General features: G+C 55.6%; 1 protein-coding gene across 7 annotated transcripts; it reads right to left on the bottom strand.

Annotated features, from left to right (window-relative positions):
- Positions 1 to 1,628: 1,628 nt before the first annotated feature.
- Positions 1,629 to 22,175, bottom strand: ITGA7 (integrin subunit alpha 7). Of its 7 annotated transcripts, none has more exons than XM_080658946.1 (26): positions 21,818 to 22,161; positions 17,485 to 17,612; positions 17,315 to 17,394; positions 15,935 to 16,190; positions 15,377 to 15,454; positions 14,916 to 15,035; positions 13,783 to 13,990; positions 13,462 to 13,655; positions 12,675 to 12,763; positions 12,437 to 12,564; positions 12,210 to 12,305; positions 11,960 to 12,021; positions 11,645 to 11,814; positions 11,067 to 11,216; positions 9,944 to 10,059; positions 9,195 to 9,387; positions 9,040 to 9,120; positions 8,855 to 8,934; positions 8,660 to 8,734; positions 8,422 to 8,524; positions 7,761 to 7,937; positions 7,423 to 7,581; positions 5,153 to 5,266; positions 4,364 to 4,462; positions 4,153 to 4,278; positions 1,629 to 2,308 (listed from the first exon to the last, which is right to left on the bottom strand). In XM_080658946.1, exons 1-26 carry the CDS (start codon positions 22,021 to 22,023, stop codon positions 2,078 to 2,080), a joined length of 3,519 nt encoding a protein of 1,172 aa, XP_080515072.1. In that variant the 5' UTR covers positions 22,024 to 22,161; the 3' UTR covers positions 1,629 to 2,077. The 7 variants fall into 7 exon arrangements, with proteins under 7 accessions (XP_080515072.1, XP_080515076.1, XP_080515073.1 ...); XM_080658950.1 differs by having other exon boundaries at positions 15,323 to 15,454; positions 21,818 to 22,038; XM_080658947.1 differs by lacking the exon at positions 14,916 to 15,035 and having other exon boundaries at positions 15,323 to 15,454; positions 21,818 to 22,164.
- Between the last annotated feature and the right edge of the window lie 1,389 nt (positions 22,176 to 23,564).

The following is a 23,564-nucleotide window of genomic DNA, read 5'->3' as shown; positions in this document are numbered from 1 at the left end:
TGGGGTTTTAAAAAAATTGGGCAAAGGACCTAAATAGACACTTCTCCAAAGAAGACATACAGATGGCCCAGAGACACATGAAAAAATGCTCGAAGTCACTAATGATGCAGAGATATGCAAATTTAACAACATCTGTCGGAATGGCTACCATCAAGAAATCAACAAGCAACATGTGCTGGTAAGGATGTGGAGAAAAGGGAACCCTCATGCACTGCTGGTGGGAATGCAGACTGGTGCAGCCACTGTGGAAGACAGTATGGAGTTTCCTCAAAAAACTAAAAATGGAACTGCCATTTGACCCAGTGATCCCATGAGGAATATAATCTAAGAAGCCAGAAACACCAATCAGAAAGAATATATGCAGCCCTATGTTCATAGTAGCAGTATTTACAATAGCTAAGATCTGGGAACAGCCTCCAAGTGCCCATCAGTAGATGAGTGGATAAAAAAGCTGCAATGCATTTGCACAATGGAATATTATGCAGCTGTAAACAAAAAAAAAAGAGGGATCTCTTATCCTTTGCAACAGCATGGAGAAACCTGGAGAGTATTATACTAAGCAAAATAAGCAAGAAAAGTATCACATGATCTCACTCATGTGTGGAATCTAATGAACAAAATAAACTGATGAACAAAATACTAATAGATTCAGATACATGGAAGCATGGAACAGAGTGATAAATCTCAGAGGTAAGGGGGAGGTGGGGAGAGATTAACCAAACAATTTATATGTAGGTATGCATCACCCATGAACACAGACAATATGAGGTAGGCCTGGAGAGGGGATGCATATGGGGTATAGGGCATCAATGGGGGTGAAAAAGGGGGAAAACTATAATATTTTCAACAATAAATTTTTTTAAAATAGTTCCTTTTATTGCTGAGTGATAGTCCATTGTATGAATGTACCACAGATTATTTATCTGTTCAGCCATCAAACAAACCAAATGATAGGCATATAGGTTGTTTCCAGTTTTTGTCTATCCTATATAATAAAAGCCTAATATGCTAAGTGTCTGGTCGTCCGTTCAACCAATCAAAGAGTAATATGCTAATGATATGCTAAGGCTGCTCAACCACTCGCTATGACATGCACTGACAACCAGGGGGCAGAGGCTCCAACTGGTAGGTTAGCTTGCTGCTGGGGTCCAGCTGATCAGGACTGAGCAAGATGGGCCACACATGCCCTGGAGCCCTCCCGCAGTCCCTCCCCAGCTGGCCAACCTCCCGTGTCCCTCCCCAACCCCAATCATGCACTGATGGGGTCCCTCAGCCTTGCCTGTGCCCTCTCGCAATCTAGGATCCCTCGGGGGATGTCGGAGAGCCAGTTTTGGCCCGATCCTGCAGGCCAGGCCAAGAGACCCCACTGGTGCATGAATTCGTGCACCGGGCCTCTAGTTACAAATAAAGTGGTTCCCAAGGTCACATGCCCCCTTCCTTCCTTCTGAGACCACATTCATGCCCCTCCAGGATCTGGTCACAAAATTCAGGATACATGCATCACTGCCAGGCCCCCACCCTCCCCCCACTGCCACCTTTGTCCTGAGCTATGGGGGTCAAAGAGAGTCAGGCCTTTCCTGAAGACCTTGAGGGTGAGGGAGCAGAACTCAGCAAAGAGGCCAGAGGTTTGTTCCAAATATTTTTTTAATAAATAAACAAAACCCACTAGATTGATGCAGCAAACTAAGGTCAGAGGAGAGGAGAAACGAGGGAGGGAAGAGCCCCTGAGTCAGCAATGCCACATCCTCCCCAACCTTCTGGGCTAAGGCACTTTTGGGGAGACAGGTCCTTGGGGTCCTGTTATACTAGGTGAATGGGAGAGGGAGAGATTAGCCCCACCTTGCATCAGGACATCGCCGCCCTTCTCATCCTACCCCACGACCCTATTCCTGACTTCCCGCCTCATCTCACAGTGTTCTAAGGGGAAGTTTCGGGGGGAGAGGTCTATGCCTCTGAGGAAACAGATCCTGAAAATCCTGCTGGGACATCAGCAGCCCACTCTGCCCTCTTCTTCCTGAGGCGCCATCTCTGGGGAAGGGATGGAGGGGACACATGGGCCACGCTGGGACCCAGGAGGCTATGCAGTGCCTGGCACAGGGTGCCCATCGGAGCCCAGCTCAGGGTGCCCATCGGCAGCTAGGATGGGGTGTGCATCGGGGCTCTCCCGCCGGGGGCTGCCCCAGTTGCTCCTCAGAATGGTGCCCGTCTTTTCCTCCTTGAACTGCTGTCGGTCTTCTCGCGGGATCTTTACTGCGTGGTACTGGGGCACGGTGGCCTCGGGGTACCGCGCCCGCTTGAAGAATCCCATCTGTGAGAACACCAGGCCAGACGTGAGGAGGCTGCAGGGCTGAGGTCCCTGGGGCAGATGCCCAGCACAGCCCAGCGCCTGGCTCCACCCCGCCCTTCCCCCCCCCCCCCCCCGACAGAAAGAACCAAGTGCAGCAGGAAGGAGATGGGGTAGCAGCCCCCACAGGGCCACCGTCAGTGCCGAGTCCCCAGGTTCTCATTCACAGCAAGAGAAAGACCAGGAGGGGCCAAGGAGCAAGACCAAGGACATCTCCCTTGGTGCCTGAGGGAGGGGCTGAAGGTGGGACATCAGGACTGCTGACCCCAAAGGTTTCCCCAGCACAAGCTTTTTAGGAGACCCACTAGCATTGCCCAGAACACAAATGAAATCTGAGGAAAAGCATGGCTTCCTAGAGCCCTGCATACGCCGAAATGACTCCTCTCAAGCCACAGACATATACAACCTGTGTATTCACTGGCAGCATCCCCCTTAGGACAGGACTTTCTATCCCTGAACTTGGTGACCCCGCCCTTCCCTAAACCCTGAACATGCTACACTCACACTCGGGACTGCCAGAGACTGCGACATGCTCAGACGGCACGGTACCTCCTTGCATGTTTGTCTCTGCACTTCACGCCCAAGAAAAGGCAGGCATGGCACCTCCCTGCACTCCACATGCTCACACTGCAAGACCCCACCCCGCCCCTGTGCATGCCCCAGGCTGTGTGTACTCACTCTTAGAAGCTCATCCTTAAATTATCTTCCACCCCAGTTCCTGGGACTCTCCCCACCCTCGTGCAATCTCATTTCCTCACCCTGAATGTTCCTGAATGCTGGGCACGCTATTAACACTCACACACACACACACACACACACACACACACACACACACACACATATTTGTACACACACACACATGCACACAAACAAAAATTACCCCACAGTCCCTGGACCCCCAACTTCCACAGCTGAGGGCTGCACGGCCAGATGGGCCCGGTGATAGTTAGTAGGAAAAGATGAGTTCTGGCTGCTCCGACGGAAGAAGCCACACTGGGATGTCAAGGGAGGAGGGGAGCAAATGAGGGGGAGACAGGAAGACTGAGGAAGGATGGGGCTGTCCCTGCTCTGTCCCCCTTCTGCGGGGACAGGGAGCCCTGATCCTGGCTCCAGTTTCATGAAGGCAGCAATCTCCCCCAAGCACGAGCAGGTTCCCACCAGTCTGTGGCTCCATATAGTCTGGATGTGGCATGTGGGTTAGGGTATGGCCTGTACTGAGTGTGCTTTTATGCGGATCCCCAGACACAAATTTGATTCTGTCTATACTCTGTGTCTACAAGAATGTCCACGGGGAACCTGGTATGTGGAGGCTCCGAGTTCAGTCCTAGAGGCAGTTTCCTGGGATAGTTCCCAGGCTGTTGGCCCTCAGGGCCAGTTTCCTTCCCAGCCTGACCCTGCCATGCTCTAATGAAGCCGGACCACACTTCCCTGCCTCCATGACGCCTCCACCCCGCCTCCCACATCCAGACCCTACTACCCCACCTTCTTCTAAGGCCTGGCTCCTGGGCCTCCTGCCCGCAAGCCATCCCTCCTCAGAACTCCCACTGCACTTTCTTGACTTACTGCCCATCCTTGACGACAAGGCTCCCCTCCCTCACTAGACTGTCAAATCCCTGAGGACAAGATCTGCATCTGACTTGTCTCTGAAGCGACCAGGACCTGACAAGAGTCCCTGGCATATGCAGGGTAGGTGCTCAGTGCAGATTTGCTGAGTAAATGAGAGTGGGCGGGTGAGAACCACGCATGAAAGGCCACCTCCACGCCAGGGAAGCCCAGCCCCCACCGGCCCCACCCACCCCAAGCCGCACCTTCCACAGGAGCAGCACCAGCAGCGCCAGCACCAGCAGCCCCGCCAGTACAGCCAGGAGGATGACCCACCAGGGGACTCCCTCTGCCACCACGGCCACGGGGTCCAAGTACACCATCACGGGGATCTGGGGAGCGAGGGGTTCATGGAGCAAGAGCTGGGGCAGCAGGAGAGAAGAGCTCCTCCACCCCCACCTGCACCCTGCAGCTCACCACTGTGGAGGCATCTCTGAGCACCAAGTTCTTGATGGAAGACTTCACGGTGATGTTGGCTCGGACAATCACTTCCAGGGACTTCACAGCTGAGTACTCCTAAGGGAGCAGGGAAGCAGACCCTCCTCCTCAATGCCCCCGTCCCCTCACCCCCACTCCCAGCTCCTGAAATTGTAGAATGGTGCCCAACACAGAGGGTGTTTCTGCCTGTCTAGGTTTAAGAGTGCACTGCAGCCCAGCTGGTGTGGCTCAGTGGTTGAGCATCAACCTATGAACCAGGAAGTCACAGTTCAATTCCTGGTCAGGGCACATGCCCGGGTTGCAGGCTTAATCCCCAGTGTGGGGTGTGCAGGAGACAGCTGGTCAATGATTCTCTCTCATCACTGATGTTTCTCTCTCCCTCTCCCTTTCCTTCTCCCTTCCTCTCTGAAATCAATAAAAGATTTTTTTTTTAAAAAAAGTGTGCTGCCCTACTAGTGTGGCTCAGTGATTAGGTGTTGACCTATGAACCAGGAGGTCACAGTTCGATTCCTGGTCAGGACATATGCCCGGGTTGTGGGCTCCATCCCCAGTGGGAGGCATGAGGAGGCAGCCAATCAATGATTCTCTCTCACTGATGTTTCTATCTCTCTCTCCCTCTTCCTTCCTCTCTGAAATTAATACAAATTTATTTAAATTTTTTAAAAAGAGTGTGTTGCCTTTGGAAAGGGAAGAGGTAGAAGAGAAGTGAGTCCTTGAGGGGCTGCCGGGGAAGAGGACACCCAGTCCAAGCCCCAGTCACACTCTCACCTCCAGGAAGGTGCTGTTCCAGAGGCGGCCCCAGACATGCAGCACAGCCGCGCGGTCGAAGCTGTAGAGTGGGCAACTGAACAACACGCAATTGGCGGTGCCCCGGGCGCAGTCCTGGGGACAAGACGGACAGGGCTTTGAGCTGCTGAGCCTGCCCAGGGCCCAGTATCCTCACAAAGGCAGTCACACAGACAGTGTCTGCCCGGAGCCTTCATCCATCCCTCCACAAGCCCCCACATCTTGGACCCCTTTTCTCCTTGCTCCTCACCCATATCTCTATTTTCTTTTTTTTTTTTTAATATATTTTATTGATATTTTACAGAGAGGAAGGGAGAGGGATAGAGAGCTAGAAACATCGATGAGAGAGAAACATCCATCAGCTGCCTCCTGCACACGCCCCACCGGGGATGTGCCCGCAACCAAGGTACATGCCCTTGACTGGAATCGAACCCAGGACCCTTCAGTCCGCAGGCCGACGCTCTATCCACTGAGCCAAACCGGTTTCGGCACCCATATCTCTATTTTCATGACGAGGCCTCAAACTTCCCTCCTGCAGGAAGTCTTCCCAGACTAACCCTACCCCAAATCTGGGCTATTTGGCTTTGAAATGCATGAGGAACAGGGTGGAGGGCTCTTCCTTGACAGCAGCAGGCAGATTAGCTTCCTCAATTGATGTTGATGTGACCTAATGTTGGTCCCATTAATTGAGCACCTACTACCTGCCAGGTACTTATCTCATTTAAGCTTTACAACTATCCTGCAAGACGTATATTATCATCATCCCCATTTTTCAAATTAGGACATTGAGGCTCAAAGCGTCCAGGTGACCTACCTTAGGTCCCAGAGCTAGCAAAACTATTAAGTGGTGAAGCTCATATTGGAACCCAGGTCCATACTGGGCAAAGCCATACTCCTACACCAAGCCCAAACTCACTGACGGGAGAGGAGGCTGGGGGGACTCGGGCCCTGCTCCTTCCAGGCCTGACCTATATCCATTTGGCCTAACTTCACCTAAAGGTCTACCTGCCTAAAAACTTACATTCAACACACTTCAGAGACAGAAGAATGGCTTGAGAGTGTTTGAAAGCTGTCAATCATCTTTTATTTTGCTACTTTTGAGTAAATCAAGAACCCTCGGTCAATGTGTCTAAAAACAAGCCTTAATTTTAAGTTAAAGAATTAATTTCAAAGTTCTGAATAAAAAAGGGGTCTTTGCAGAGGACATTAGCCACACGGAGAAGGTAAGACTACCAGTACAACAGGGAAACAGCAGTCACACAAGTGGCCTGCTCCCCAGCACCTTCCTTTGCCTCAGGCCTGCTCTCAGGGGAGCAGGGGAGCGGAGGGCCAGGAGGCACAGGGTGTCAGTGGAGCTCCGTCCCGGGCAGATGAAAGAGCTGGCCCAGCTGCTTACATTCCCCTGCAAACAGTCTTCCACTCCTGGCCTCCATACCTGCCTTCACCTCCTGGCAACTGGTCAAATACCCCCTTAATCGTGTTCCCCTCCACACTCTCACTGCAGCACCATTCTCAAGGGATGAGCATAGAGAATGTGCCAATTTGCTCCATAAATCCACTTAGAGAACAAAACTTTGTAAAACAAGCATGAAGAGGGGGCAAAACTGCTCAAAAGGGATAGACAGAATGAATCACACATAATACACTATCGTTTTAATTATTAGAACTTCTTAAAACTTATGCTTTTGACATTGTAAAAATCAAACAGGTTTTCTTACACAAATTTGACCTTTTTTGTCCTAAAAGAATTCAAAAGAACAACAAACAGATTTCAAAGGTAGCTAAAACTATCCCATCCCTATGAAATGTTATCTTTGGGCCCAGCTGGCGTGGCTCAGTGGTTGAGCATCGACCTATGAACCAGGAGGTCATGGTTTGATTCCAGTCAGGGCACATGCCAGGGTTGGCGGTTCCATCCCCAATGAGGGGCGTGCAGGAGGCAGCCAATCAATGATTCTCTCTCATCATTGATGTTTCTATCTCTCCCTCGTCCTTCTTCTCTGAAACCAATAAAAATATATTTAAAAAAAAATAACGTGTTATCTTTGGTATAAACGTGAGGAGCACCGAATGCACAGCCAACTGCCCCGCTCTCGAGTAAGCACTTGGCAGGTGTGCGGGACTGTCCGTCACACCTCTCAGCCGGCCAGCCTCCCTGGACACCCACCTCACTGAATGACGCTCCATGCCCCCAGATCCTCCGTCACCCCCCCACACCCCCATTCTGCCGCACACATGTACCCTGCCCTCACCAGGGTGATGTTTCTCTTCTTCTCAGCAGAGGACACTGGCCGCCAGGACGTGCCAGGCTCCTGCTGCTCACGAGGCTCCTGCTGCTCCGGCGGCTCCGGCTGCTCCGGCTGCTCCGGCTGCTCCAGCTCCCGACGCCTCCTGTCCCTGCTGTCCACATCCTGGGTGTGGGGGAAAGGCCAGTGAGTGTCCCTCCAAATACGGCAATCCTGGGATGGCATCTCCTCCCTGCTGCCTTCCTCCTGGCCCCCACCCACCTACACATGCCCAGCCCCCTGACAACCTTCCCGAAGTCTGACCCCCTCCACCCTGCCTCACAGCCCCGCCCACCCTGCCTCACCAGATGGAGGATGTTGGGCCTGGGGGAACAGAGTCCCTTCTGCCCAGGGCCCTGCCCGCCCTCCAGCTCCACCCGCATGGGGTACAGCAGCCACTTCCCGTTGGCAATCTCGTGGGGCCACATGATGTTGAGAAAGGCAGAGCCAAGGGTGTTGAGTGACTGGCCCTGGTTGGAGACCTGTGGCACAGAGAATGTGGAGGGAGGGAGCTTGGTTTCTGAGCAGCCCTAGATCACAGAGATGGAGGGGATAGGGTCGAGGGGAGGGCCTCAGGAAGCACAGTTTCAACAAAGATTCAGGATCCAAGACCCCACTAGACACCACTCTATGCCAACCCCAAACCCAGGAAAACCTGGAGATGTCCCTGGGAGGTGTGGGAAGCCCCAGCCAAGCCAGAGCAGAGTTCTGAGGAGAGACATCAGCCCTCCCCCCATGTTCTCCTCCCCCAGCTGAGGCCCCAGACAGAGAAGCTTCCCAGGGCTCTCATGGCCTCCCCAGTCAGAGATGACCAGGAAACGCCTGCCTACCGCTGAGGTCCAGGAGCAGGGGGAGGCCTCGAACTCGCCATAGAGTAAAGACCCAACCCTTGGGACCCGTCTCAGACACTTCTCTGTGCCAAGAAGGGAGGGAGACCATGAGGGACCCACATACCAGGACACTTACCGTGACCTCATACTTGACCTTGCTGCCCACATCCCGCTCAGACCGCATGGCACTTTCACCCCGCACCACGCCGGAGAAGAAGAGCTGCTGGGGAATGGCCACCCTAGAGAAGAGGGGTGACATGGGGACTGAGGAGGCCTGAGGCCTAACGGAGGGTCAGGAGGCAGAGCACAGGCCTGGGCCTGGGAGTGGCAACACCTGCCCCTCCAGCGCAGGTGCCCACTGGGGCAGGGCTTACCCCGTAATGGACAGTGGCAGCTCAATGAAGACATTGGCCCGGGCAGAGACTGGGTGCAGCTCCTGCTCACTGATCCTGGTGTGTGGGCAAAGGCAGGAGTGGGCATAGGCACCGCCTCAAGGGGTGAGCCCCTTCTAGGTAGACATCAATTCCACTGCCCCCAACCTTACCCCCCCCCAGGCCCAGCAGGCTTACGTGGCTAAGAGCAGCTCCACCTCCAGCTCTGTGGTCTCAATGGTGATTCCTGAGGTGCTGAGGATGAGGTAGAAGGTGATCTAGGCCAACGGTGGAGTGGGATTAGAGTCAAGGGAAGCCAGGAACTTGAGGAGGGGTCAGGGGTTAGAGGTCACTCAGATAGGGATAAGGGCAGATGTGCCAACCTGGGCACCTCTCTTCATGGGGTTCCCCAGTTCACACTCAACATGGGAGGCATTCTCATTGGACAGGCACAGGGGCTTCTCCTAGAGTGGGGAGAGGAGAAGTCAGTTTGGGTTAATGCAGACCCCCAAGACCATGCCCCTGCCCGGGTCCTCACCGCAGGATCCAGGGCCCGCACTCCTGAGTAGTGCAGAGAGGCAGGGAGGCTGACCAGCAGCTGGGCTTCATGGGCATCGTCCCCATCAGCCTGGGGCTGTGCTGGGTCCGAGGGCAAATTGGTAACCTTCAGCTCCAGGCCGATGAATGGCTGCCCACTCAGTGCAAACAGGGCTGTTGTCCCATCCACATCCCTAGAGGGTCAGATCCCACTCATTCTAAGATCAGAAAACCTCCCCCTGCCTCGCCCACTCCTGCCTCCCTCCCCTAGTGAATACCACTGGCTTCCACTCCCTGAGCCTCTGCTCCCACCAGTCCAAGCCTCAGGTCCTCCCCATGTTCCAGAGATCCAGGATGGGAGTGAGGGAACCTTCGTTCTGATCCCAGCTCCACCACTGACTCACCTTGGGCAAGTAACCTCTTAACCTCTCTAGGCCTCTGTGCTCCATCTATGAAGTGGGACTAATAATAATTCCTACCTCACAGGGTTGTGAAGACTCAACAGTGAGATATATGTAAACTGCACATTATCATGTGTGTTGTGAAGGACTGTTATTCCTTGCACGGTAGCCCCCGTGCCCCATCACTGACACTCATCTGCAGTCTTCTGCATCATCAGCAGGTCTCCCCCAGCCTTCAGCCTCCCTCTGCAGGCTCAGCCCCTCCCTCTGCCTGGTCCTCCTGAAGGGGCTTCCTTCCGTTCCTTGAACTCTTGCCTGCCCACCCCACCTGCCCCCTTGCCCCCCTCACATGGGCAGAGGCTGGAACTCCGTGTCGCTGACCCGGGCACAGAAGCGGGCGTGGACCAGCTGCAGATTGCTCTGACAGATCTTATCTTCACCACAGCCTTGCTTCAGGAAGTGGATCTGGGGAGAGGTTTTTTTCTTTTTTTGCTTTGTTTTCTTTTGTTTTATTGATTTTAGAGAGAGGAAGATGACAGAGAGAGAGAGAGAGAGGTTGCCTCCCGCAGGTGCCCCAACCAGGCATCGAACCCGCAACCTGGGTATATGCCCTGACTAGGAATTGAACCCGCCACCTTTTTGTGTATGAGATGACGCTCCAGCCAACTGAGCACATTGGCCAGGGCTGGGAAGAGATTTGAGGAGAGGGTCACTCCTAGGGGACAAGAAAGGGTGCAAATGTGTCACCAAGGCATATGGTGGGGTTGAGTATCACAGGATTACACAACCTGGGTTCAACTCCCAGATCTGCTGCTTACTAGCTGTGTGGCATTGAGCTGGTCAGCTAGCCACGCTGAGCTGTGTCCTCGTCAGTACAAAGATGGGAGTGTTATGATGCTGCAGTAGAGACTAGCAGGCTGGTCCACAGCAAGACCATATTTGCCCAGTCTCCCTTGCATGTAACTGAGTCCAGATTCGGAAGGTGAAGAGAAAGTGAAGAGGCCACTTCCAGGCTGTCCATGAGAACCATGCGACGAGCTTTGTGCTCCCCTCCCAGCTGACCGGGATGGAGACGACCTAAGGGCCTTGGGAGCCATTTGAAAATGGCAGACCCACATCAGCCCGGGCCCCTGACTGACCCATAGAATCAAAGAGCGCTGTTCCCTCTGACTGGGAACTCACGACCCTTTGGGCCATTTTACACTCTGGGGTCTCGTTGTTACAGCACCTAGAGCAGTGGTTCTCAACCTTCCTTCCTAATGCCGCGACCCTTTAATACAGTTCCTCACGTTGTGGTGACCCCCAACCATAAAATTATTTTTGTTGCTACTTCATAACTGTAATTTTGCTACTGTTATGAATTGTAATGTAAACATCTGTGTTTTCCGATGGTCTTATGCTCTACAGCAGCAGTTCTCAACCTGTGGGTTACCCAGCAACTTTTTCTGGGCTAAACCAGAACCCATGCTCACCTCTGCTCGATGGGTGCTGGGCTGATAGGCATTGAGGATGGGGGCCACTGGGGGCAGCCCCTGGCCAGGAACCTGTCGCCGAAGCCGAGGGGTCTGCATACTATAGGACAGGGTCACCACAATGGCCCGAAGCTTGTCTTTGACATTCTCCTGGAAAGGGGAAAGATGAAATGAATACAAGAACAATCCCCAGGCCATAGCCTTGACCAAAGCCCCACCCAGACCTAGGACAAATTCTGAAACTTGGAAAGATATTTAGGGAGATGAAGGAGAAAAGTGGAGAACTGAGCAAGAAGGGAGAGTGACTAGGATGGAAAAGGGAAGAGACCCAGGATTTAGGCTTTGAGGACCAGATGTGACAATGGACCCTGCCATCTCCATCTCCCGGGAGTACCGAACTTGGCAGGAGACATAAGAAGGCAACAGGTGAGGAGGAGGAGGGCAGCCCGTAAGGGAGGCTTCCCAAAAGTCCAGATCTCAGGATGAGGTGTGCATGTGTTAGGGAAGAAGCTAAGAGGAATCCAGGAAGAGTTCATGCCATGACCATGACCCTCAGTGGCCAAGGGGTCAGTGTCCACCTGTAACTGAAACATGGTGTCTCCGCAGACTCGGTCATGCTGGTGTTTCAGCCACACGGTGCCTGAGGCCTGGTGCTTAAGGTCATCTGGGCCACGGCTCAGGAAGGTTACACGGGGAACCTGTCCCCGGAGCCTTCGGTCTGTGTCCCCGTCTAGCACATAATTCAGGGCTTTGGCAAGTGGGGAGAGGAGAGGAGACAGTGAGCTAGGGAACTGCTTCAATCTGACCCTGTTCCCAGGGGCCCATCTCTCCACCTTGGAGTGACCCGACCTGAAACCCAAAGGGGTGGAAGGTGGGAAGGGGACCTCACTCACCCACAACAGGGCTGTAGCTGCTGGGGTTTGCAATGTAGCTGAAACAGACTCTTATGTCCACACTGTGGGGGGCAAAGGGTAGCTCTTGAGTCAGGCAAGGCTGATGGGCCAAGGCCCCACCCCACCCTGCCCACTCCTGACCCAGCCTCAGCCCCCAGGGCCAAACTAGGCAGAGAAATGGAGAAGGGAGAGAGGCCTGGAGGCCCTGGAGGTCCCCACCCAGCCTCCCGCCCCTTGGATCCCGCCTCACCAGACCAAGTTGCCGCCAGCACAGTTGGGTTGTTCCAGGTCAATGGCTTGTGGAGCAATGAAGACCTCGTGGGAGACATGGAGGACAGGTCTGGCCCTGGGGAATGGGGAGTTGAGGGCACAAAGAACATGAGAACATTAGGCTGGGAAGTGGGAGGGGGCTCCTCAGCATCAGATTTGGGGTGAGTGGGGCTTATGGCCTCAGGAAGGGGGAAGACAGGCGCTCACCTGAAGAGCACAGCGGTGTCGGCCAGGGAGCCCACCAGCAGGTCAGGGTAGTGGTTCCCATCCACGTCCAGGCCGCCCGACAGAGAGTAGCCAAAGCTCTTCAGGCTCACGGCCTCGCCCTCCAGCACCTGCAGGTCCCGACTGTCAGCCACCGCCCCGCCTCCCCTCCTCCCCTGCCCTCCGTTGCTATGCCCCTTATTGCACCCACACCCACTCCCTCATCCCACGAGCCCCTCACCTGGGAAGGTTTGATGACAACCCCCAGGCTGCTCCCGTGGTAGATAAAGACTTTCCCATCCCCATCAAAGGGAGCACCCACTGCGATATCTGTGCGAGCAGAAAAGGCAGTCAGACTGTGGGGGCAGGGGTAACGGGGTCCAGGCCCCCACTGTCCCTCCGTCACTCAGTTCCATATCATATGTGTTCGATTTCATTGGGAAGCCACTGAGTCCCAGGCACCCTACACACCTCACAACTCATTTTTTAAATATATTTTTATTTATTTCAGAGAGGAAAAGAGAGGGAGAGAGAGACAGAAACAGCAATGATGAGAGAGAATCATTGATCAGCTATCTCCTGCACACCCCGCACTGGGGATCGAGCCCGCAACTCAGGCATGTACCCAACCCGGAATCGAGCTGTGACCTCCTGGCTCATAGGTCAAGGCTCAACCACTAAGCCACGCCGGCCGGGCCTCACACCTCATTTTTAAACCTCTCAGCTACTCTCTGCAAATATTACTAGCTCAGAAACGTTAGGTAACTTGCGAAGGTCATAAAGCTGGTAAATGGCAAAGTTCAGGTGTGAGCCCATGTGGCTTCTCTCCCTGAGCCCTCAAAAGACCTCCCCCTGTGGGGGGGGGCGGGGAATGGGCAACATCTGTAATAGTGTCAATAACAACAACAAAATAGAAAGGGAAGCCCTCCCCTTGACCTCTGAGGCACCTCCCTGCCCCTGCCCCTGCCCCTGCCCCTGCCCCTGCCCCTGCCCCTCCCTGTCCTGAGCCCTTCCAGTTCTCATCACACCTGGGAAGCCATCTTGGTTGAGGTCCCCGAGGACAGCCAGGCTGATCCCAAACATGGAGTCGGGGGAGCCACAGAGCCGAAGCGGGGAGATCTCAGCCCAGTGACCCCCCTGGTTCATGTACACATACACAGCACCCCCCAGCTCTTCTTGGCGCTCAAAGAAGTAGGGGGCACCCACTATCAGGTCTGCCCAACTATGGAGAAAGAATGACAGTCAGTGTGGGGGTCCTGCCCAGTCAGGGAAGTCAGGAGGAGATGCCAGAGGCCCCTCGGACCTTCTGGACCCAGCTCCCCTGGCCCCACCCCCGTCTGCCCACTCACCCATCATTGTTGAGATCAGCCACAGCCAGCGAGTAGCCAAAGCCGGAGGTCAGGCGCTCCCCTGACAGCATCACTTCGGGCACCAGGCGACTGGCACTGTCTTTGCGCAGAATGACCACAGCCCCCTTGTGGTTTGCACGGGGGGCCCCTGCCACAAAGCTCAGTTCCTCTGCACGCACCAGACTCTTCCCCGAATCGATGGAGAAACCTGGGCAGGTGTGACCTCCCAGTGAGCTCAAGAGCCAGGGCTGTCACAGCCCCCCACCTCCTCTCCTCACAGGTCTGGAGCCAAAGACGGAGGCACCCTCCAAGTTATCACCACCACAGCTGGACTCCTCCGCCCCCTCCAGAGGCCTCACAGCCCCCCACCCACCCAGAGACTGGAGTTTGGCACAGGAAGTGCAATGAGATCAGCCTCGGGGACTGGGGAGGAGAGAGAAAGGCAATGGCTGAGAAGCCAGACACTGGGCAGGAGCAAACCCACCAGCAGGAGCTGGGGCAGGCCCCACCCCTCCGATTCCCAGAGAACTTCTCTGCCCTCTGCACACCCAGGGGGCCCCATCCTATCCAGTGCACCTTCTGTGCCCCCAGTCCCACCATCCTGGCAGGGAGAGAGTCTTCACATGGAGGAGGGAGACAAGGGAAGTGGGGAAGAGCTTGATCCACCCAAATATCTCCCAGGCCTCCTTCCCTCCTTCTCTGCAGTGGGATGCAGATGAGACAATGAGAGGGACTTACCAACACGGCTAGACTTCTCTGCGCACACACACTCACACTCACAAACCCCTATGCAGGCTTTTGTCCACCGTCCACCCTGAGAAAATGTCCCCCTGGAGGTCTAGCCTCCTTCCTTCCCACATGGTTTCCACCCACCTCGCAGGTTCTTCTCACACCCCACCCCTGCCTTGCAGGTTCTTCCTCTATGGAGACCCCTGTTCACAGTCCCTTAGGTTGTCCCCCTTGGGGCCTCTTCTTCTTGGGCCTGGTCACTGGGCCCAGCTTGTCTCTGAAATTTGGGCCCAACATGTATTTCCCTGGGTGTGTGTTGGGGTGCGGGGGCGGGGAGCAGGAGTGGAGGGGAAGCCAGGCCAAGCCCCCAGGGCCCAGGAGGACGTGGGTGGGCGCTTACAAACCTAAGTAGCTATTCAGGGCCAAGTCTCCGGCTGGTCCTGGGAGCCGGTCAGCGGGGTCCAAAGTTTTATACACCAGCTGGTCGGGGTCTGAGCTATCAATGTTGGTCACAAAGAGCAACCCTGTGGGGGTTGGGGGGGGGGGGGGCGGGCAGGGAGAGACACCGGGGAAGGGACATCCAGAAGACGGCCACGGAGTAGAGAAACAGAGCCAGACACAAGGCAAGAAGGAGAAGAGGAAAAGGCGGAGAAAGCATATGAGAGAGACAAAGAGGCCAAAAGGGTAAGAATAGAGAAACAAAGACAGAGATAGAGACGGAGACAGAGACAGGAGGCGGGGAGCGTGGAGAGGGAGGACAAGAGAGAGGAGCAGAGGGTTAGAGAGGCTCTGGGCCAGGAGGGGTCCCTACCCAAGTAGCTGTTGGCAGGGACCGGAATGAGGCGGGGGTCCTGTTCCTTCTCACCCCCCGCCTCGTAGGGCCCGTCGTCCAGGTGGGCCAGGTCCGCTGAGCCCTGCGCACAGAGCTCCACCCTGGCAGTGCCTGCAAGGACAGACCTGTTAGTGCCCAGGGCAGGAGCCCCCTTTAGGCCAGATGCTAGTTAGACAGCCACGCAAGGAAGCCCCTCCTCTCCTTTCCAGCACCACCTCTCCCCCTGCCCCCCCGCAAAGCTTCTGGGGTCCCACAAACTTGGCACACACTCACCGAGTGTCAGCTCAGCCAGCGGCAGCGTGCGGAGACGGGAGTGGGAGTGATGAGGTGTGGGCTGGTGTGGTGGTAAGGAGGGCCAGCCGTGCGTGTGGGGCTCATGCCAGCGTGTTGAGGAACACTCGGCCATGCAAAGGAGAGGAGATACCTCCATTCATGTGTGTGCTGGCATGTTAGGGGTGGAAGGCATGGCAGTGCCCGGGGCTACGTGGCAGTGAACATGTGGGCGTGCATGGCCACGTGCTGCCCGCAATCCCCTCTCTGAGCTAAGAGGACGGTCTGGTTCCCTTCTCCCCTCCTGGAGGAGTGACTCACCCTTCCAGTTATAGGTTCCTGGGGCCCCAAAGAGGAGGTAGTGGCTGTCAGGGGAGAAGGCAGCGGCCGCTCCCTGCTGGCAGAACCCAAATTGATCATGGCCCTGGGGGCGTCCCTCACAGAACTTCCACTCGCCACCATCCAACTCATCATGGATGGCCAGGTCCTGGCTTAGCACAAAGCAGCGACCGATCACGTCCCTCGTCTCCAGGATTTGGTCCACTCGCTGCCTGGCCTCATATCTGTGTGCACAGGTCTGCAGGAGGAAGGAGGGAGGGGCCATTCCCCTGGGTGGGCCCGGGACCTGCTTCAGCCACGCTGCCCACATGCAGACACTTGGCAGACGCTGGCTCATGTGCACGTACCACACACACACTCACAAACCCCTGTGCGGGCACCACTTGAGCACCACCAGCCCAGTGTTATCATAACCCACTATCCCATTGGCACCCACTCCCTTGCCCTGGGCACCCACGGGCATGACTAAGCCAGAACACAGGCCTCGTGGCTTCATGATTACACCCAACATGCCAAGCTTGATCCTGTCCCTGGCCCTTTGGGACATCACCTCGTCCTCCTCCCCGCTCCACTCTCCAAGTATCAGTGATTCTTGAAAGCCTGGCTCAGATGGCCCCATCTGCAGGAGTCCTTTCTTGCCACTCCTTCAGGCTCTGATCATCTGGGGACTATCCGCTCACTTAACATTAACCATACTCTGTCCCATACTAACTTGTATTAATAATTGTGGCCTGGAGCATCCAATGCAATCCAAGGTTGCCTGTTGGATTCCCTGTCAGGGCACATGCCCGGGTTGCAGGCTCGATCTCCAATAGGGGGTGTGCAGGAGGCAGCTAATTGACGTTTTGCTCTCACATTGATGTTTTTCTCTCTCCCTCTCCCTTCCTCTCTCTCTAAAAATCAATTTTTAAAAGTCTTTGAACAAAATAATAATTGTGTATTTGTGCATGTTAGTAATGATACAGAGAGAGACAGAGAAGGAGAGGGTGAGAATCGCCATATATGCATAGCTCTTTGAGGCATGGACCGAGCTTTTGCCTGTCTTTACATATCCTCTCTCAGTAGTTAGCACAATGTCTGGAGCTTAGCAAGTTCTCAGTAAGAGTTTGACAAATGGATGAATGGATGAAATGTTTAGATGGTTTAAATTTATAAGGACAGGGGCCATGTCTTATACTTTTTTATGTCTCCTTGAGGTCCTGGAAATCAGACCATCATACAAATGCCCAACCTGTGTTCTATAAGCACATCTATGCATTTTCACATGCACACACACACACACACACACACACGCGTGCGCGCGCGCGCGCACACACACACACACACCCCACCCTGGCATACGGTTACAGAAGTGGTACTCACAACAATCTTGCCCCCAGGACCCTGGCTCCGAACACTAACTCCCAACCACTGGTTCTCCTTGCTCTCCTTCTGCACATCAGCTGGAGGCAGGACACTGGGAATTAGTGGAGGGAAGAGGAGGCCAAGTCCTCTCCTCCCCTCTTGATGTGCACCCCCCACAGCGCACATACCTCCCTGGTCAATATCCACTCTGTAGCAGTCAGTCTCCTCCAGGCTCAAGGGGCAAGCGAAGAGGCCTCCAGTGCGGTTCGCCTGCTGCCCAGGCAGAGCCAGGGCCTGGGGAGCGCCCACCAGCAGCCTGTGCCATGGGGCCAGGGCAGGAGTTAGCATCCAGAATGCTCCCCCTCCACAGAGCTGCCCTGGCCCAAACCCTCAGTACCAAGCAGAGTATCGAAGGACTAAGAACTAAGGCCAAAAGGCAATTTCCCAAGTCCTCACCAGGGCAGGTTAACATACTTGCCCATGTAATCATCATGTTACATAGCACATACTATCTGGATGAAGAACCACATGCACAGTAGACACGCGCGCACACACACACACACACACTCACACACACACACACACACACTCACACAAACACACTCACACACACTCACACACACACACAAACACACACTCACACACACACACAAACACACACTCACACACACACTCACACTCACACACACTCACACACACACATACACACACACACTCACACAAACACACTCACACACACACTCACACACACACTCACACAAACACACACTCACACACACACACTCACACACACTCACACACACACACACACACACACTCACACACACACACTCACACACTCACACACACACACACAGCAACCCAACAGCCTGGCCAGCACTGCTAGTTTGAAAGAACCGCCTGTTTCCAGCACCTGTTCCTGACCAGGCCTTTCCTACCCACTCCCTGGCCCCTTCCCAAGCTCTGCCCTCCTTCCCAGTCCTGTTGAAACCTTCCCAGAAATGCCGAGAATGCCAGGAGCAAGCGTCATAGAGGCCCAGACTGGCACCATGAGGTGGCCCAGGGATCAGCTTTGGAGGCTAAGCAAGAGGCTAGATATGGGCCTACTTGCCCCACCCTTTCATCAGGGACTCGCCAAAGACCCCACCCCAGCAACCCTGCCAGCCCAGGATTCTATCAGTCACTCCGGCTGGCAGGCAGCAAGGTAGGGGCGAATTTCTCATTTGGTCTCCAGTCTTCCCTCCATTCTCCCCCCACTTCCTGAAACCCCTTTCCCATGCTTCCTTCTCCTCCCACAGCTATGATTTTCCCATTGCTCCCACCCACCCCACTCCCTCCTGCACCCTCCCAGTCTTCTACCTCCCCCTCAGACACTTTCCCAGCTACAACTTTCTTGGCAGGACAATTTTCCACAATCACAGCCAAGGCTTCTTCCCTGGGAGAGGACTGTGCTGGGAATGGAGGCTGCCTGGGTCCCTTGGGGCTGAATCCCCAGGCCAGGAGTAAATGGGGGGTGGGAGGAGGTGATTGTCACCCAGCTGGACAAGGATCCTCTTTTCGAAGAAGGAGAGACTGGAAAGTGGCAGCAGGGCAAACCTCGAGGCCTCTCTCCCACGCTGTTTCCCTCCATCCCCCTTCCCGGGGGGAGGCCCAAAGCTGTGTGGGGCAACGCTGCAGGCAGGCATCTGTGGGGCACTGTGCCATTTCTGATGGTGCAGGGGGAGGGGAGGGCACAGAGCCATCTCCCTTCCCACAACTCCTCCTCGGCTCTGCCCAGCTGTCATCCCGTGTCAGAGCCAGTGTCAAGAGGCAGAAGGGTGGGGGGAGTAGCAGTAGGGAAGAGAGCATGGCATGCATTCGGCATTTGTTAACAACTATTTATTGAAAATCTATCCGCCAAGCCCTGCGTCAGGCACTGGTGAGACAAGGGAATCGTACTTATCCAGCACCTACTCTGGGTCAGGCTCTAGGCTAAGTGCCAGGGACGTGAGGAACTAACATCTATCGCTCTCTACCTAGGTGCCGGGGCTAGGCACGTCACATGCTTTATCTCATTTAGTCTCCACCACAACCCCACGTGAGGCTCCTTTTCTGGTCTTCAGAGGAGGACACTCACTCACAGACGTTAAGTGGTGCGCTGGAACTCAGAGGCACGTGGGCCCAGCTCCAATGCCACGCCTTTCCCACCGCACTCAGTGACAGGCCCGCTCCCGAACAGGGACCCCTCCAGAAAGGGAAGAGGAGGAAAGGGAGGGAAGAGGACCCCTGAGCAAAAAAAAAGAAACTGAGTGGCATGGCCATCCTTCAGACAAGTCTGCAGGAATCCTGACACATCTCCCACACAGCGGGAGCCATCTCTGAGAGACAGCCGGTACCTCAGATGGTCAGCGCACAGCTAAGCAGCGGGAGAAGCTAACAGTCAGTGTTCACATCTCCTCTGGAGGTCAAGAAGAGAGAGGAGGCAGGAGGGGAGGGGGTCTACTGGGAGAAGAGGAGCTGAGCACATGAACCCACCCAGCCCCACCCTTGGCGAACAGACCAGCCCATCCTCCCTGGAACAAGAGTTCCCACACACAGCCTCTGGTCCCTCCACCTCTGCCCCAGCCGCACACTCCTTCCTGGCTTCCTCCCACGATCCCCAGACAACCCAGGCCTCTGGGCAGAACAGTAGCCACAGCTGCAGCCACTACAGAGAGCAAAGCAAAGGCATGTTGGCAGCTGGGGCAGTGGGACTCCCTGAGACCTGAGCTTACTGGAGGTGAGCGAGAAGCCCACGACCACTGCACCTCTTGGTTCTCTACACGCTCCAGGCTCTCACCCAAGCCCAGCCCTCTCTGACTCTCAGTCTGGGTGGCCCTCTGCAGAGGGTGCTGGGCCTGAAGGCTGGCCAAGCCTTTGGATCTGAGCTTGCTGTAAGGTGCTAAGGCTATTCTCTAACTCTGTGGATCCCAAAACAGGAGTTATTATATTAGAACAGTTCTGCGCTGTTCTAAGCTTTTACATGCTGGAAAAGGAGACCTGGAACTCAAAAGCTAGGGATGAGCAAGGTACTTGGTCTCTCATGTGCAGCAGAGCGCCCCCTGCTGGAGCAAAATCCCTGTCAGGCAGTCAGGCCCCTATGGGAATGCCCTCCGCTTGACTCTGGGAGACAGAGTCAGGGGCCACCTTTAGAGATGAGGGGGGAATGACAAGAGACCAAGCTATTAAAAATAACCTAGAATTTGTCTGGAAATAGCTCGGAGAGTTCAGCATGTCCTAAAAAGGCCTCCAGTTCTGGAACTCTGGCAGATGGGAGAAGGAGGGAGGAAGACAGATGAGGGAGGAAGCAGACAGAAGGCCGAAGAAGAGGTGAAATCAGTTGCTTTCTATCTCTCCCAAACTTTGGGGGGGGGGGGCACTGACCCTGCTCCCTGATGACTGGGATAATGGAAGAAGAAAGATCAGAGCTAGTCCCTCCTCCCAGCACAGGAAAAGCGAAATGAGCTCTTGTCCCTACCCTCCGCCCCCAGGCCAATGGTTGTGGGGAGAAGACAGTCCCTGTGGAGGGCATTGATCCCAGTAATGGACATTTAGTGTGGCTTAGGCTGGCCTAGACGAGAAAGCCCCTGGCAGGAGGGGGTGGGAAGCTCTCCTCCCCTCCCCATCTCTCTTTTTGAAATCATACATATAGCTGGAGCGGATAGTACAGGGAGCATGACAGTCACAGGCCTCATACACCAGTTTCCTTCTTCCGTGGGTCCTGAAATGACTCGAAAATAACCAGCATCATCGTCCTCTGCCCCTCACTCCTCCCTGCCTTCCCCCACTGCTGGGAATCCTGGGGCTGGAAATTTCCTGAGGAGGAGGAAGGGCAACAGCCTGGCCAGCATCCTTCCTGGATCTCTCTCTCTCTCTCTCTCTCTCTCTCTCTCTCTCTCTCTCTCTCTCTCCTGCTACTGCTGCTGCTACAACTTTGGGGGCTCTGTTTTCTGCCCCTGCCGGTCCTCTCCCAGCATTCCCAGGGTCTTGCCACAGAAGTGGCAGGTCTCCCCTGGCCTCCCAGTGTCCTGCTGCCCTGATTCCATCCTATGGCAATGCCCTGGCAGGAAGTTACTTCTGAAGTCTACCCTCCACCACCACCACCACCCCCCCCCCCCATGGCACCTTTAGCCTCTCTGTCCTCTCCCTCTTTTCCTGTGCTAAGAGACAAAATGCTCAGTCCCCTCCCTCAGGGGATTCGGGCCTCTGAAGGAGGGAAGCCACACCTTAGGACTGGGACTAGGATGCAAAGGGGTGGGCGGCAAACGGAGATGGTCCCTGCCAAGACCAGAACCTTGCTTTCCAACGCATCCCCAGAGCAAGAGCCTGCGCCTCGGGGCTGAGGGTAACCCTGCAGACCCGAGACCGCTGAGGCGCGGCTCCAGGCCCGGGTGCAGGTATCTGTGGACAGCCGAGTCTTGGCGGGGTTCGAAGACCGAGCCATGAAGCCGGAGCGGGGGTCTGGGGCTCGGCACAGTGACTGCGGACGGCGCGGTGACTCACCAGCTCTGGGGTCGGGGCTGTAACTGCCGGTGCAGGGCCACCGAGAAGCCGAAGAGGCTCCCCGGCTCGCCCTCCTTGCGCAGCGCGCCCATCACATCCAGATTGAAGGCGATGGCCCCGGAGGAGAGCAATCCGGCGAGCAGGGTGCCAAGAAGGTAACAAATCCCGGGGGAGCCCCAAGGATCGCGGGCCGGAGTCCCCGCCATGGGGGAACCCCACGCGCGCTTCCCGCGAGCGCAAGGAAACTCGCTCGCGCCCCAGACCCAGGTGTCCCAGGCGGCCCCTGGTCCCGCGTCCCGCGGGTCTCTTTCCAAAGCTTTCACAGCTCCGCCGCCCCACGCCGCCCCACAACTGCGGCAGCCGCGGCCGGGCGTCCACTGGGGCTCCAGCCTCCGCCCCGGGCGCCGCCCCGCCCCGCCCTCGGCCCGCCCCCCGCGCCGCAGCAGGTGGAGGCCGCGCATCGCGGTGAGATGCCCAGGCGCCCGCCCGGAGTGGGACCTGGCCTTAGGGTGGGACCAGGCCTCGCGCCCCCCCCCCCCAGCCCCGCCCCAGCTCCGCCCCAGCGCCCTCACTCTCTCCTGCCCTCTCTCCTGCGGTGCCCGCGAGGGGTGGAGGCGGCGCCTAGGAATGGCGAGCAGGGAGCGAGACTAGTACGGAGAGAAGGGGACGGAAAAAGAGAAAAGAGGGTAAGAGATGAGAAGTCTGGGAAGAGAGAGGCAAACAGAAAGAGAGGAGATGAAAGGGGAGCGGTCTCGAGACGGTCCCGTGCGGTCCCTTGGTGCTCCCTTCTCGCCTGGGTTACATGAGGCACCTCTCATGCTGTTCCAATCACACCGCTTTCCACCTCTCCCATCCCACTCCCCATGGCCCGGCAGTGACACAACATTCAGGGGAAGAGAGAGAGAAACGCAGCAGGCCTGGGGAGGGAGCAAAGGAGGCAAGTAGAAAGAAACAAAAAGAGAAAAGAGATGGAGAAAGAAGGACAAGAGTTTGATTAATAAGGGATGGGTCCGGCTGGCGTGGCTCAGTGGTTGAGCGTGGACCTATGAACCTGGAGGTCACTGATCGATTCCTGATCAGGGCACATGCCGGAGTTGTGGGCTGATCCCCAGTGTGGGGCGTGATGGGGGGGGGGGGGTAAGGGAGGGGGGGACGTTCAGGAGGCAGCCAATCAATGATTCTCTCTCACCATTGATGTTTCTCTCTCCCTCTCCCTTCCTCTTTGAAATCAATAAAAATATTTTTTTAAAATAAGAGATGGGCTTGTTTGAAAAAAGACTGACGATGATAAATGAAGAGGAACATACGCTGGTGCCAAAGAAAGGCGAAGATGAGAGATGGGACCCAAGAGGCAGAGGGATGGGAAGGATGTCTCCAGTTCCCAGGCCCTTCCTAGGACTGTGCATCTCCCACCCCACTGGGGAGAGGATCGGAGGGCTGAGTCCTGGCTGGCCCAGGCAGGAGCTGGGTGGGGCTTCACAGGGACCTACCAGCAGGCCTGTCCCTCTTCCTCTCCCTTCCCCCCAATGCTGAGACAGAAGCAAGGGGGGGGGGGCATTTTCCAACCCTGCTATTTATAACTCCAATCCAGAAATGGAGCCAGGAGGAGAGATAGGGAATAATTTGGCACAACTAGAACCTCACTTGCTCCCACCTTCCCTCCTCTTCCTAGTTGTCTTTCTTGTTGGATGTTGGTCTTGTGCATATTCATCTGTCCATCTCTCTCTCTCTCTCTCTCTCTCTCTGG

Source organism: Plecotus auritus (assembly GCF_963455305.1).
Source record: "Plecotus auritus genome assembly, chromosome: 3".
NCBI lineage: Eukaryota > Metazoa > Chordata > Mammalia > Chiroptera > Vespertilionidae > Plecotus > Plecotus auritus.
The sequence above is the reverse complement of the archived record's forward strand: the minus strand, read 5'-3'. Positions and strand labels throughout refer to the sequence as shown.